Raw genomic sequence first — 16,009 nt, 5'->3', positions numbered from 1 at the left:
CTGCTCTTATTTGTTCTACTATTTTTACAGTAATAGTCATTATATCAATTATCAATTGATATGTATGTATTAGTTTGTACAATCTGTTGCTTTTTTGCATATTTATGCCAAATTGCCATGAATACATTATAAAAGTAAAACGTCATAGTAATATAAACTCTGCTTGCAGACTGGAGGCAGTATTGTCACAAATGCCAGAGTTTAGCAAAGTTTTCTCCTGCTCACAAGAATCCCGGCATTTCCCGCACCGTCTTTGTCTTCGGCTACACTGACCATTAAAGTACCTGTATTTTTCATCTCTGTGACTGTTGAGTTAAGTGTTGAAAGATGTGGTTATGTGATTGATAAATACTAGATACTGAGTGATAGCTGAGAAATGTTACAATTTTTACATTATAATATCCATTATATTATTTTTGCTACCCACACACACAATTTGCTGATACATTTTTTATTACAGTGGACCCTCATTTATCCGGCATTGTTTGACCATGCAAAGATTAGATTACTTCAAAATATTTTACATCTTGTGCATATAGAAGATGATTTCATTATCTAGAAATGTTTTTCCTTTTTTTCATTTTTATTACTTGAGTGCAGTTATTGTAATTGTAGTTGAACATCTGAAGTCCAAAAAAATAGGTGCTAGCTTGCTAATTTTCATGACCATCCCCATGATTCACAGCAGATAAACATATGTTAGTGAAGCATCTGCATGAGCTGTTCCAACCCTCTAAGATGAAAATTACATGAGTGTTTATATGGAAAGACATTATTGCCTTCTTGATTTGAAGAAATTACATTCTTTTCCCTATATGCATCAGGCACTCAGTGTGTGTATGGCCTTACTGTGTAAATGAGAGGAATCACATGAAAAGGATGACCAAAAAGATTTATTGAAGTTACTTGTACATACCATGTTAATTATATAAATGTGAAAACTTCCATAGTAGCTGAGGAAGATGCAAGCATGATTTTTCATGCCAGTGACAACTTAAACTATATATTTATATTTTTTTCCCAAGAATTATCATTTTGTTGTTTGTGTATATTTAAATTGCAATGAATGTTTTGTTTTGTTGTATTATTTGGACTATATTATGGAATTTCATTAAAATCACAGTGCAGTGGTCTCAAACTAAAAGTAGTCATTATAAAAGAAATGAAATGGCCAGTGTCAGAAATGCCTGCCATAATTTACTTTGCCTTCCATTATGATTTAGATTTATGTACACACATTATTCTTCTTGCATAAGTTCGTGCCCTTTTCCCATCTAATGCATTAATTAGTATTGTTTACAATTGTGTTGATGCTTGATTAGTGTCACAGTGTTGTACAGCCTAGCAATGTACACAGAATAACTCAGTATGTGAATTACATATGTCAACATTGTCAGATCTATGACATCTACTACATTCATGTAATATTGACTCATTTCTTTATTTCTGTAATCTTTCTTCAGAATTTTAGTAAATTTTTGTCAATGGGAAGTTTGTTTTGTATGTTATTTAGATTATGTAATTAATGAAGTTTAGAAATTTACACTGTATGAATGCTGAGCTACAAGTCTATTGATATGAATATTAAAGTCAGCCACTTTCCACACCTTTCACTTTTGTTCAGAGTGCCTGTATGTGAAGTATGGAATGTATTTTCAACCCATAAAAGATACTTTATAGACATTTAACACAAGGGACACATGATTTTCAGGTGAAATATATGTTCCCACTGCCAAGTTGATTTATGGCACCTCATCTGTTGTTAAAAGAAGATTCAGTCATTATTTATGATTTTTTTTTTTCTTCTTCTTTCCTTTGCTGCCTAGAGAAAAAAAAATCAAGAATGCTTGTTTCTTGACACTACAAGAACAAAGGTCAAATGTGATCCTAACAACTTCTAACATCTTTCCAGTGATGTCACTAAATTCTCCTTCCTTTTCTCATCACCACAGCTCTTGCCTGTATGTAAAAAGATAAATGCACTACAAAATTAGAGTCCCGGCTCTCATATTTGATTACAGAAACTGATATTGAAAGAAGCAAACATTGTTGCAGCACAAATGAGTGCATACACTTCAGGTGACAAGCCTCACAGAATATGCCTAGTTACTGTGCTCTTGATTGCCTTCCTTTTGGTGTATATATATGTGTATATTTTGTACATATGTATACCATTGGAAAATCTTTACGTTCAGCCATATAAGTTGTCGTCATCTTGAGGAAAGCTAGTTTTCTATAAAAGGAAAAGTTAAATAAGATATGTGCTTATAAAAAGGTAAATAAGGGCACAAATAAGCTGGGTGCTGTGGTATGTCTTTTCCAACAAAAAGCTTCCTTTGGGTGGATTTATAAAATATTGAATATTCTTCTTATTTTACATTTTAATATAAAGGTTTAAGTATCCACAGATTTGTGCTGTTATTGTTCTGGCTGTGCTGACTTGTGAGTTTTTGCCATATGTTTTTGGTATCACTACCTGACTCAATTCATAAATGTTGTTCCCAATTTGAAAATTATCATTCCACAAGTATGAAGTGTGTGCTTAAAGTACGTAGATAAACAAACATGCTCGTTAGATTCACTCATGACTGTGTTTGTTGTATGAAGCTTTCTGGAATAACAGACTGTAATGCAAACTGTACAGAAAGCAATATTTTACTATTAGAATTGGGAATTTTTAAACTTTGTGCCCTCTAGCAACTCTTGTAATGATGAATTTCTTGAGATATGACAAACTGATCTTGAGACAGCCACAAGAGACAAATATGTATGTGAACTTTAATGATTAAACCATAAATGACAGTGATCACCAAGGTCTAACTAGATTTTTCTCATTCTTATTGTCTGCAGTCTTATTTCACCATTCGAGTTGCAACAAAATAATTGCAACTCTTGCCCTTCTATGCACATACCAACATGACATGACCAACATGCCCACTTTTCTTACATATTTTTCTTGAAGTGTTCTCTACACCTCCCATTATGAGCACCATAAATTTGCTTCCACCATCCTTTTCATGTGCTCAGATAATTTCTTTTTACTTGGCTTTGACACATCTCTCATTACCATTTTTATTGGCATCCCTGTCTAGTTTGTTGAACCAAATGGTTTCACCTAATTTTCATGTCTGTGATGTATTTCTAAATTTGTATAGCATTTTATGATTTTCTAATTTGTTTTTCCACATCCTTGGTGACACTTCATTTTGTGATCTTGTATTGCAGTAGTTTGCACACATGCACTCCCTTGCATATCTCAGTTAATCTCTTCTTCTGTATTTCCAGTTATGCATAGGATTTTCATACTCTCACTCCTCTAATTTGTGAATAGTTATTTTTCATGGCGTTTTTACACTATCCAGTTTTTATTTTGAAAGCAGGTAGCCCCAGTTTCACATGTCAGTAGTGATGCTCTTCAGTGAAGGGAAGCAAGCCTTTGATCTCATGACAGATCCACATAACTAACATACAGGTGCATGCTTGAATTAATGTGTGGAATTTTTTGGTTTAAGATCATCTCTACTGAATAACAGTGACATAAACCTGCCCCCCAAAACAAACAAACAAACAAACAAACAAAATTTTTTTTTTTGAGACGAACAGAATTAGCACCATAGATGTGTACTCCTTGTATTATACACAGATCAGTGGTATGCCAAACTACTAAATACTGGAAGTATACCCATGATAACAATTTTCTGATCATTAACCCCCAAAATAAATATATTCTGGATGCAGTATTGCAATATCTTGAATGCATTTTCATATGTTGTATTGAAGTCGAGATCACACCTGAATGCAATGTGAGGACATATAACCAATTAAAATAAAACACCATGCAGACAACTACTAATTTGCACAAGGCAGCTTTTATTGATTTACTAGTATCTTTTTTTGTATTTTACTCAATCAAAAAATTTGTTTATTTAAGTATTTATCTTTATTATTATGTGTTTATTCCATAGAATCACACAAATCAGAATCAGTGAATCATACCACAATGTGCCCCTTGTAATTATTCTAACTTTTGTTTTCATATTACTTGCTTCTACTTTTGATATGTTTTAGTTTAATGGACATGCTTTCTGTGAATTGGACAAGATGTTTTCAGCCATCTATAAAGCAACACACAGGATATAAGAAATGAAGCATAAAGTGTAAGGGTCCATAATCTTTTGGGTTGTAAAAATGCAGAGATGATGTACATACATAGCATAAATATATGAAGAGGCCTTGGTCTTAGCTCCTCGTCTTGCATCGGCGCCTCGGTCATTGTGTCTAAGAATTTGTGAAACTCTAGACTATGACAATAAGAAAGCAATAAATGTGTGAGCTGATCAGAGTAGGGTGATATATATTTTCCGTAGTGCTGTGTGGTTAATGTTTATTAGGGATGTTGGTTATGGCATTTATAAATCCTCTCCTTTTCCCATGATCTGTAATGTAAAGATTTATGATGTATGCAAGAAACCAAGAAGGGGAATGATGAAAGATTATTATTTTTTGCTCAAAATGATTTATACTTCACATTCTTACTCCATTTTTTTTCAATTCCCAATCCCTAGCAGCATTTTTATATAGAAGATATAAGCATAATAATTTTCTATAGCAGGTCCATTAATAGAATGGCAGCATTTCCAGAACACTTTAGGAAACTTCCACAAATATGGGGAGAGAGCAACACCTGCGTAACACAATAACAACCTTACAAAGAGTTAGAAAAGTGATATAGGCTATTATAATACAGTTGATGTTGTGCAGACTGTATGCATGTGTCAGTGTGAAAGAGAAGGAATTTAGATTGCCAGTGGTGCACCGTGCCACAAATCATGTTTAGTTATAATGTATGCTGTAATGTTTGATTTATAATCATTTGATTAGGTAGTATGATTACAGCTACTGTTTGATTTTTCTTTTTCAGCATATGTATTTTGTACCAATTGTATGTTACAATTTTGGGGGGGAAATGATTTCAATACTTTGTATAGAAATAAGATTTGGCATATTGTCAAACTAATTGCATATACATATATATTTAAATCACAAAATTTTATTTAAAAGCTGAATTGATGTGATGAAAATTAATAGTGATTCAATTATCGTTATTGCTTTGTAAATATTAATGTTTGATGAAGAGAAAAAGTAGGTAGCTTTACATACAAATGAAGTAGCCAATTAATGGTTTCATGGGCTGTGATACCACATGCAAAATTGCGTTTATTCATGTTTTCATGTTATAGTTGATGGGTAAAAAAAATGGCAATAAGCATTTACTACTATGTTTATGATTGAAATGCTCTGTAATCTTTTAGTACTTATATAATTTTGTCTATAAGAATTTTACTTAAAAACCGTAGTAGCATCACTATGGAAGAACAAATAAGTTTCTGTAGGCACTTCTAGTGATTAAAGCCATTTCTGGTTATGAAAATATACTTTTTTATGATGTTGATTAAGCTTGACATCCATTAACTTCTGAAATTATTATAAACCTTCCTTGTATGAAGCAAGCAAACAGAATGTCTCTGTGTGGTTATTTCATCAAGATATTTAGTGTGTTCTTTCCAGTCCACTGACTTTCTGCTGCTGTGTGTCAAGGATACAGTACCAATAACTGACACAAGACTTCTGAATACAGATGACCGATTACTGCTTACAATGGAATGATGTGTGAAAGTGCTGTTTTGAGAAAGAGGTCCTATGCAGCTCACAATCCACACCCAGGCTGACCACCAAGACAGAAACATTACAGTTTCGTCACAGTCCACTTTTTCACATTCAAAAGTGGATCTTGAATTTAATAAGCAGAAAATATTTATACATACATACATCTTTTTGTAAGCTTGTCACAATTTCTCTGCCTGTCATGATGTACATGTGAAAAAAAATATATGACATAGCCCATGATGTGAAGTTTAGTGAAAAGTGTCATACTACTTTACTTTCAAAGAGATTTTAAAGGACTACATGACTGTATTATTTTTTTTTTATTCTGTAAATCATTGAATTATGTAACAGTATATTCATAAATGTAATGATGTTATTCTGAGGAGTCGATAAATGTTGATAATGTGAGCTTAGGAGCAAGAGACAGCCTTCACTTGCAACATTATATTGTGTTTGTAGCTTGAAACATTTTTACTTATTTGCATAATTGTGATGTTTGTTACAGCAATGAGGCAGTCGACACAAAAAAAAAAAAAAAAAAAAAATAGGAATCGGTGTTTAAAGTTAGCTGAGGTGCCAAGTCTGAGCTGGCGTGCACCTCATTCCTGAAGTACTGCTGCTGCTGGGAAAGGAGTGTACTAATTGGCAAACTCAAAGGAGGGTGGATGCAGCTCAGGCTCTGATTTGATATACTATCATCTCTCAGGATTATCTTCTTCTGGATCAGAATTTTAGGCCCAGGCAACACATCTAAACAATTTTAGCATCTTTTAAGATGCTAAAAATATAACCTCTTTCTCTGACACACATTTTTTTTTTTTTTTTCCAATCAATTTGTAACACATAATCTAGACACTCTCCAAGTTGAGTTAATGACAACTGAATTTTGAGCTCTGTGTTGTGTGCCTCACTCCTGCAGGGAGCATCCCAATTGCTTTGGGAAGGTGTAGCTAATCAGTATCCAAGGTTTCAGCCTCATGCATGTGAGTATCTTTAGTGTTGATTTTGTGAAGGAATATTGTGATGATGAAATGTGAAATGGTTGCCTGCTAAACTGCAAACCATACACTGGTATTATATTAGCTCTAATTTTGCTTTGTGGGTGCTTAACCACCAGACAAGAACTGTTATATTACTTGATTTTTTAGACAGATAATTCAGTGCTTATCTTTAATATAAGATTTAAGAAGTTTAAAAATTTTCACTATTTGTTCATTTATATATTCATTTATTTATTTAATTTTATGAAATAGACCTGGTAATTTGAATAAATTCACAAATGCAATGCAAATAAAAAAATTTAAGTCATTGAATAATACTGAAAAAACAAGCAAGGAAACACATGCACTATAGTGGTCATGTAAGAAACTGGAAAGTGAAGTTGAAGTTTGACTAGAGATGCAGAGTGAATGTCATGCAAAATCTTATAACAGCCCAAGAGAAACACTCACTGGCTGTCTTGTGTGTACTACCATTGCTTTGAACTCAGTGGATAAGAAGCTTTTACTTAGTTATTTCATAGTTAGTAAATTAAACATGGATATATTTTGCTTTTAAATATTTTTGTAGAAAACTGTTTTTGTTTTGTATTCAGAATTACAGGAGAGGTTTTTATAATACACTCGTTCTATGTTAAACCATTAAAGGACTCACATTTAGTAGGAGGTAAATGATTTCACTATACTGTGCTCCTCTCTCATTTGTAGACCCATAGTGACACTCATAGCATAACACATGTCCACATACTGTTTTGTAATCAATACATTTCTAAAAAACTATAATGGAAAAATAGAACTTGCTGATAACAGTAATGATACTCAGTTAACATTAAATTATGTTAATCATAAAATTTTCTGAAACAGACTCAATATAAATATTTAGAGGAACAGTTTAAATCCGAACATTAGATATTATTTATTTTCTTTTGGCTCAACAGTTTTGTTTTGCAGGAATAACATATGAATATAATATCCATTAAAAAGTTCAAATCACTGAGGTGTAGCTAGTAGTGGTGTGTAAGGGTAAAATACTATATATAAATAAATAAATAAATAAATAAATATATATATATATATATATATATATATATATATATATATATATATATATATATATATATATATATATATATATACTCAAACTACCATCTGAAGTTAGTCCAGTGTGCATAGAGACAGAGATCATAGGCTTATTTCTCTCCGGTTTCACATTTTCTAGCAGGTGTGGAGTGAATGCTCTTCTCCGCCCTGTGATTGAGGCTGCTGTTTCAGAAGCAAGATTACAATTGTTACTGGTCTGAAAACATGCAAGTAGCATATTAGCATTGAGTGATGCACCACACAGCATGAGTAACATGGTGTGTAAATGCTGCAGTTACACATTGTAGCTACAACTGAAGTGTTATCTAAGTCTTTTCAGACCAGTGTCCAAGACCACAAGCAGCTCATTCCCCAATCCTTCAATGCTCCTCATATTTTTGTATGTTAACAACCTTTTTCTGGATGTCAGGTTCCTACCTATAAGTATAAAAAAAATTTTGTACATAGAATAAATTGTTGAATTTTCATCATCTACTCAATTAATCCTGAGACATCAGGTAATTATGATAGATAAAACACACTTACATATGAGGCGTCTCATGGACAAGGGTTGAATGCGCCAGTTTCTTACTTTCAAGTTATGAGCATTTAAAGTTAGGTGAAGGTGGCAGACATAGAATATTACAGAATAGCTTGTTATTATATATCATTAGAATCCCCTGGAAGAAACAAATTTATGCATAAGAAAAATAAAAAATAAAAAATTGTGTTTTTTCAGCATATGGTAATTATTGTTCAATCTACTGGAAATTAATTTCTGTAGTAGATGTCAATGAAACTAAGATAGTGTGAAGTTTTCAGCCAAAAAATTTCAATAATTAAAATTTTTATTATAATTATTAGTTACAAATTATCATCTTATTGGCAACAGGTTTTATTTTATGTATGGTAACCATTGTCTCTTTCACCTTTTTCTGCAACTTTAGTCAAGTCAAGCCTTCTCTTGCATGAAGGCACAAGCAGCAGTGTATTAGTGTTATCCTGGTTGGTATTACTTGCCATGGCACTGAGTAATTCAAGTGTAATCCATAAAATAATGTGTGTAAACATGAAACAAAACCGGGCTTCACTCACATGCCTGATTGGCTGAGAGACAGCCCTTTAACTTGGACAGAGATAGCTGCTTAAATTGGCTGGACTGCACACTGACATTTTCCCCTCACACTCAGAATTCCCAGAGCTCCTATGCCACTCCATGTGTAGAAAACAGGGAAGACTGAACCTAGAATTCTGAGCCCCCATGGGTCGGAATCACAAAACGATCTTCACCACGAGATTTTCAGTGCTTCCACCTAGTGGAAAACATGCATAACTCAATTTTTGATGGGGTTGGCACATTTGCCTCTTGTTCACGAGATGCCTCATGTGTGAAATGAAGTAGGAATACATGTCTGCTTGCTAGATTGAAAGAGCTCAAACTACATATCACGAAGGAAGTGACCTCTTTATTTATAGAGCTATGTAGAGAAAGTGACGGTGTAGATGGTAAAGACTGATCATATGTCAGAATGAAGAGAGATAAGATTTTTAAACTGTCATGGGAAAAAAAAAAAAAAGGTTTTAAAGGTGTCAATACTTGTAGCAAATTTAATGGTATGATCAGTCAAGGCTGACAAACTTTGGGTCACAGTAACTGAGTGCAGTGCTACTGCCTTGATTTCTAGATGCTGGTCTTTCATGGCTCACCTCTTAGATGAACTTCTCAGTATCTAAGTGTAGTGCTCTAATCTTTTTTTTTTTCTTTTTTTTTCCAACCTCATAAATCCCACACTATGATGGGTAGCCAATCACTGTTAGGCTTTCCTTCTCTGTGCCAAAATCTAACCAGTCAATTGTAATGATGCCACATTATTCTGGGAATGGTTTCCAAGGTTCCAGTATCTGCTTGCATTTTTCCTTGCTGTGAGAGACCCTGAGATATGTGATATAAGCTTTTTCCCACACCAGTTCTAAATTATTAACATATTACACTCTAAATTGAGGCCTGGGATTGTTCAGTAATCAAATACTAGAATCCAATACACTCAAAAACCCATTTAGGGTGAGAATTAGATGGATGAACATGGTCACACTAAATGAACATAATGGAGACCATTGCTGCCTTATTGCTGCTGTCTCCATTGTCATTGTTGCTTTCATTGGCAGCACCTTGATCTCTCATCAGGTTTTCTGCCTCTTGCAAAACAATCTCAAATCCAAGGAAGTCCACTTCATCATCCTGAACACTGGAAACAAGTCCTGGCTGTGATGGTGGTGCAGGTGTAGCAGAACAAACAAATCTTATTTGGAGTCTGCTTTCTCTCATTCACTTTCTTCAAATGCAGGTCTGTATAATAATGCATCACCTTATCCAGTTGATGCAGCATTTCAGTTATGCAAACACTGCAGTTTTCATTTTCTATGATGCAGTCTTTAAAGGTGTCAGCCCCTGCCAATATTCTACTCAGCTACTGCATGATGAGTTCACCAGAGGGTGGTGTAGCTTCTGCCATCACACCTTGCATTCACTTTGACATTCAATAGAGCAACCTCAACAGCAGCCACATCCATGAGGATTTCAGGTGTCATTGTGTTCCCTGCAGTGTTCACTTCTTGAATCTTATCTGGTGTTACATTCTCAAAACCTGGAACCTGCCATGCAGCAGCAGCAGCAACTTCCATAAGTGAGTATGAATGTTTCTGAACTTGGCCACGTTCATCCGCTACCAAGTCTGGTATCAAAGATCGTCAAGCATGGTGAACTGTGGCCATGTTAACATTACCCCAGGCCTTCAGGAAGTCAATGACATTCCTGACAGTAAATTGTCTCCAATATTGGTGGACAGAAATTGCTTTGGGGTTGGTGTACTGCTGGATGACAAATTGAACTGCTTCATTCACATCAAGTGATAGAAGGTCATCCACATCAGTGTCGGCATTAACATAACAAATAAGAGAAAAAAAAAAAAAAGTTGGCCCCAGGACACTACCCTGTGGAATGCCCCTTAAAACTGGGGCTCTAGAAGTGAAAATTAGAGAATTAAGTGAAAATTTATCAAAATAACAATAAAACCAAATCAGTAATGTTTGTACACGTGGAAATTCTAACGTATATTCAAACTTATAAAACTTATCGATATTCCCCATTTTTAATGATTGATAATCTGTTGAATCGCACTTTTGTTTTATGTTATACGGAAATTCGATCAACAATGTGTGATAGGTAAAAATATTCAGACACGATACGCAGCCACAAGAAGCTACAGTTGAGTTGTGGGTCAAGAAAATTGTCTTTGCAACGGCTGTTTCCTGCTATATGAGCCTCCTCTTGTATTCATACGCTTATTGGTTTCTATTATTGTTTTCTATTTCCTTGAGTTTCTTTTTCAGTCGCTTTGTGGTGTTCGCACCACTGACCAACTGATAGAACTGCCAAATCAGTCTTTCAATCAGTCTTTAGTATTAAATTAAACCCAGCCGTATACGACACTCTTTGGGAACGGGAATTGAGGCTTACTAAGCAGATCAAGCGGTTGGTAAGTCTAAGCAAGGCAAGAGATCTGCGCTATTGCATAGGTGTTGCAGAAGAATATTGGCACAAATAAGCGATATCGCAATTATAGAAAAAAAAAAAAAATAAATAAATACATAAACCCAACTATGGACTAACCTAAAATAAGACTACTTAACCAAATATAACTATTAGTAACTAAAACAAAAGTGCAATCTCTATTTTGCAGAAATTTTCTTTTGTTATTCATTTTAGTTAAAAAAGATATAAGTTAATATTTTTAATATAATTACTTATTATTAATATATCAGTTCCCGTTATGTAAAATATCTCCCACTGCCGAAAAAAAAAAAAAAATCCCACTGACGCTATTGTGAATGCGTCGTGTCCGTTGACAGCCGAGCAAACAAAGATGGCGGGATGGAAGGACACGTGCATTAATCATTCCACATCCACAGGCCATCACTAACAGACCAACTGGGTAGTTCCCAAGATCCCGGCCTGACCTTCAAGACACAAACACACCAGTCTTCCTCCATAAAATTGGACAGCTCACCAGAATCTAACCAGATAACCTGCCTGCTACCAGAACCTTCAGGACACTAGAGGCTGTGGCACCACAGCCTGCAAGGCCCCCGAATCCCCAACAAGATACCTGCTTTATACTTTCAATACCTTTTATAAGGTTTTCTGTCTGACTATTGAGAACTACGAAGGGACCTCGCTGTGTATTGTTGATCTCTGGACCCTTTACTTTCTGAATCGCTTCTTAGGGTTCTCTTCCTTCCATCCTTCTCACGCACTCACGCACTGCAGCACCTGGAAACGGTCCATCAAGAAACTGGGCGCTCCACCCAAGTACTAGTGAACAACGGCTTCAATGAAAATGACATAATTCGTCAAACTAAGATCATTGACAACTGGCACAGCAAAAATAAATAAATAAATAAATAAAAAAAATAAATAAATAAAAAAAATTATATATATATATATATATATATATATATATATATATATATATATATATATATATATATATATATATATATATATATATATATATATATATATATATATATATATATATATATATATATATATATATATATATATATATATATATATACACACATATTCTTAAGTCTAGGCACATACTCCACTCTTTCTGAAGGCATGCTGCCACAGAAAACGATTGATATGAGCATGTGAATGGTATACACAAGAGAAGTTATTATTTTCAATTACAATTATCAGCATATGTAATACATGTAGAACTACATAAATTGGTCATACATTCTATCAGTTTCTCAACGTTGACGTTAAATGTTGATTTAAACTCTCTCTCTCTCTCTCTCTCTCTCTCTCTCTCTCTCTCTCTCTCTCTCTCTCTCTCTCTCTCTCTCTCTCTCTCTCTCTCTCTCTCTCTCTGGTGGTAACGCTCCCTTAACATTCTCCTTAGTAATTCCTGGAAACTTTCCCTCCTCTCACTCTCCTCACTATCTAGTACGCCTTTCATTCCCTCGCCTATTACGAGTAGTTCTAAATATTGGGATGTACACCTCATGTGCTCTTTTCGCTCACATCACGTTAGAATATCATTTCCATTTTCATCCCTTCACGGATCTCATCTTCCGTAATAGCTGCAAATCCCATGCTCTCTTTCATGTATCTCCTAAGTTTTTCCTGATGAAGTTCTTGCCAGATTCTGTCTTTTTCTCCCCATTTTAGCTTTTTATTGGTTTAATTTCATTGTACTATAATATGAAAACGGTCCATCATACTGTTTACTTCTCTTCGAAGGAGTTACATTCATGCACACTGCAACGTCCAGGTAACTAATCTTTAATTTCTCATCCTCCCATTTTTACATTAAGATTTAAAACTCTCTCTTTAGAACTGGTATGACCAATTCTTCCTTTATCATGCTTTCAGTTAACAGGAAGCGGGTGTTTCGTATAGTAATAGTAATAGTAGTAGTAGCAGTAGTAATATAACCTCAAATCTCAGTCACAGCTATGATTAACTGCAGGAAAGAGTAGGAAATATAGGATTCTGTGGTGCAATAATCTTATTTTATTGTATTTCCTAAGTTTGAAAAGTTTCACGACTTTGGGTTAGAGGTGTGTGTGTGTGTGTGTGTGTGTGTGTGTGTGTGTGTGTGTGTGTGTATGGCGGAGAGTTTGAATAGCTGATGTGGCCACGAATCACGAAGTAGCTACACACGAAGGTCATCGGCCCGTATTAAAAAACGCTTTGCTGTCTCACCGCGACTATTTTCCAACGTCATAAAGATGACTAGCCGGATTCTCAAGTGTTTCTCCTGTTAATGATGTAGAAACCTTGTTAATCTGTCTCTAGAACCGTAAAAACTCTCTTAAAAATCCATGCAACTTCAACTAGAGCGCTTTGAAAGTATTGGAAATGTGGGGAGAAGTGTTTCAGGAAAAGGTTCTGCAGAGTCAGTCATAGAGCAGGAAGCAGGATGTCTTCTGCTCCGGTCACCACCACCTGCTTCTGGAGAGGTTGTATATGCCTATTATAAATTATCCCCAACGGTTTTATCATATTTTATCCGATACGTCTCGAAGCCTCGCCCAGGGGTACCTTCGGAATTTATAGCGTCCAAACTTCCCAAATTAATTCCCGTCAGACTGCCGGCGTGAAAGTTGGTAAACAAATCAATAGAGTTTGGGTCTCGTCCGCCAGATGGCTCGCGGGTGGCAATTGTGAAGCGTCGTATATGGTGGTGGTCAGGGGTGAAGGCTTCTGGGGGAGGGAAGGGTCGAGTGGGAGTTTACGATTAATTGGGAGTGATTTTTTTGTAAGTTATTTCTTTATTATTTTGGAATTGGTTTCGAAGTAAGACCGAATTTTTTTTCTTTCTTTGCTTCTTTAGTTTCTTTGCTTTTCTCTTAATTTCCCTTCTTTCTTTCTTTCTTTTCTTACGTTCTGTCTGTATTCCTCTCCTTTTTTTTCTTTCCTTCTCATAGTGCATGTGTGTTTGGTCTCATATTCATTACCTTACCTGAAAAAAAGTAACGATTTTGTTTTATACTTTGAACTGGCTTTTCTTTTTTATTCATTTACATTCATCCATTCAGTGCCTCACATCGCCCACTTCATGTCTTGCTGTGGATATCCGTTTGCCCGTCATTACTGTCGTTGTTATTATCGTTGTTTTCTTGACATTATTACGATTGCAACATGTTTGTTTGTCTGACGCTGGTACCTTAATTTGTATTTTACTATTAGATTCTTAAACACTGGTATACTTATCTTACTTAATTGGGAAAGAGAGGCGCTAACTTTATTTCACTGTAAATCGAATACATAATCACGTAACTTTTTCCTCTTCCTCCTCCTCCCTAGCGCCTCCTTCGCTCCTGTCAGTGTTATCTGGTCTCTCTTTCTCTCTCTCTCTGGTCTCCAAGTTGCAGGGCTTCGAATCCGTGAATCTTGTTCGGAATTCGGCGTGACGCGCAAACCACCCCGCGGTTCATCCTCTCTCGCAGTAATCGCTTGGGTGTGACCGGGGAAGTTCTGGGCGCTGATGATCCCTCCTGCAGTGCTCTGAGGTGAGGGATTCTTCCTACCATAGGCTTAGGATTATCGTTAAGGTGTTCTTGTATATTCACTGATTAGAAGAAGTGATGAGAGAGAGAGAGAGAGAGAGAGAGAGAGAGAGAGAGAGAGAGAGAGAGGGGAAATTGTTCAGAACGAAGAAACACGCCACTTGAAAGAAATTTGCTATACAGATTCATACGTTAGTTAATGTTTACGATAATCCCTTTTACTTTGCCATTGAACGCTGACAAAAATATAATATACTTACTGTCTGTAGTGTACGTCTGTAATAGTTTTAGATAGTGCCCTCTTTTAGTTAACTCACTAATCCGCGTTGAAAATCAAAGGTATCTGGCAGAGCAAGTTCACATTTTGTGCACCGTACGGCTCCTACCCACACAGAGCCCTGGAACACTTTCTATACGCCTCAGGAAGTAGTTCACATGTAGGTAAAATATAAAAAGTCGCTTTTTTGTCCGTATACGTAACCTCAGTACCGAAAATACTAAACGACAAACATTTTATTATGAGGCACATTTCATACGCGAGATAAAGGATACTACGAATGTATTATTCCGCGCAGTCAGCCGGCTACCCGCAGTCTCAAAATGGCTGACATGTTTTGGACGCAAATTTAAATACCGGGATTTTATCGTACAGTTTTATAAGCGAGTCGACTTGGATGTAAATTTCTTAAGATGGGACGGTGTTTTGTCGAAATAAATCGAGTGCTGAACGATCGGTGGTGCCAGCATCTTTTGAGGAAGAGGAGGTCGACCAACCACAACCTGGACCTTCACTTCTCATTAAGGTATACGTTTAGGCCAGGTTAGGTTAGTGTCCTTAAGGGAGGGTCCGGTGGGGCGAAGGTTCCTCCTGTTAGGTCTAGGTTAGCTTAGGTACGATTAGGTTAGGTTAGTGTCCTTAAGGGGGTCCAGAGGGACGAAGCAGTCCTTAGGGTTAGGTTAGCATTCTTCCTGGAGGAAGTTCACGCGGGACTTTGCGTTCAGCTCGGCCCATTGCCAACTCGAATCTTTCATTATTACCGACTCGCCCCACCTGGTGAACTAACTCGGACCATTTTGCAATACCAACTCGGACCATCAACATCAACTCGATGTTTAATGCATATGTTTAATGCATATTTTTAAACTCGCATTCAAATAGTTTCCTATTAAACTCTGTGACA

At 35.7% G+C, this 16,009-nt stretch overlaps 2 protein-coding genes across 18 annotated transcripts in view; both read left to right on the top strand.

The window, feature by feature from the left end:
• Window positions 1–8,231, top strand: part of LOC135101947 (endothelin-converting enzyme-like 1) — a 108,340-nt gene extending 100,109 nt beyond the window's left edge. The window contains exon 16 of the mRNA XM_064006389.1: window positions 170–8,231. Within this exon, the coding sequence (XP_063862459.1) occupies window positions 170–272 (103 nt within the window). The 3' untranslated portion in view covers window positions 273–8,231. The remainder of the gene's footprint in view (window positions 1–169) is intronic.
• Window positions 8,232–14,772: 6,541 nt separating this feature from the next.
• Window positions 14,773–16,009, top strand: part of LOC135101945 (nephrin-like) — a 529,348-nt gene continuing 528,111 nt past the window's right edge. For 15 of the 17 annotated variants that reach the window (XM_064006385.1, XM_064006370.1, XM_064006379.1 and 12 more), the window contains exon 1: window positions 14,779–14,831. The gene's annotated coding sequence lies outside the window, so the exon portion shown is untranslated. Of the gene's footprint in view, window positions 14,832–16,009 lie in introns of all 17 variants that reach the window. The other 2 variants (XM_064006371.1, XM_064006380.1) reach the window with 2 other exon arrangements.

This window comes from Scylla paramamosain, chromosome 7 (genome assembly GCF_035594125.1).
Source record: "Scylla paramamosain isolate STU-SP2022 chromosome 7, ASM3559412v1, whole genome shotgun sequence".
Classification (NCBI taxonomy): domain Eukaryota; kingdom Metazoa; phylum Arthropoda; class Malacostraca; order Decapoda; family Portunidae; genus Scylla; species Scylla paramamosain.
Note: the sequence above shows the minus strand (reverse complement) of the source record. Positions and strands in the feature narration are given on the sequence as shown.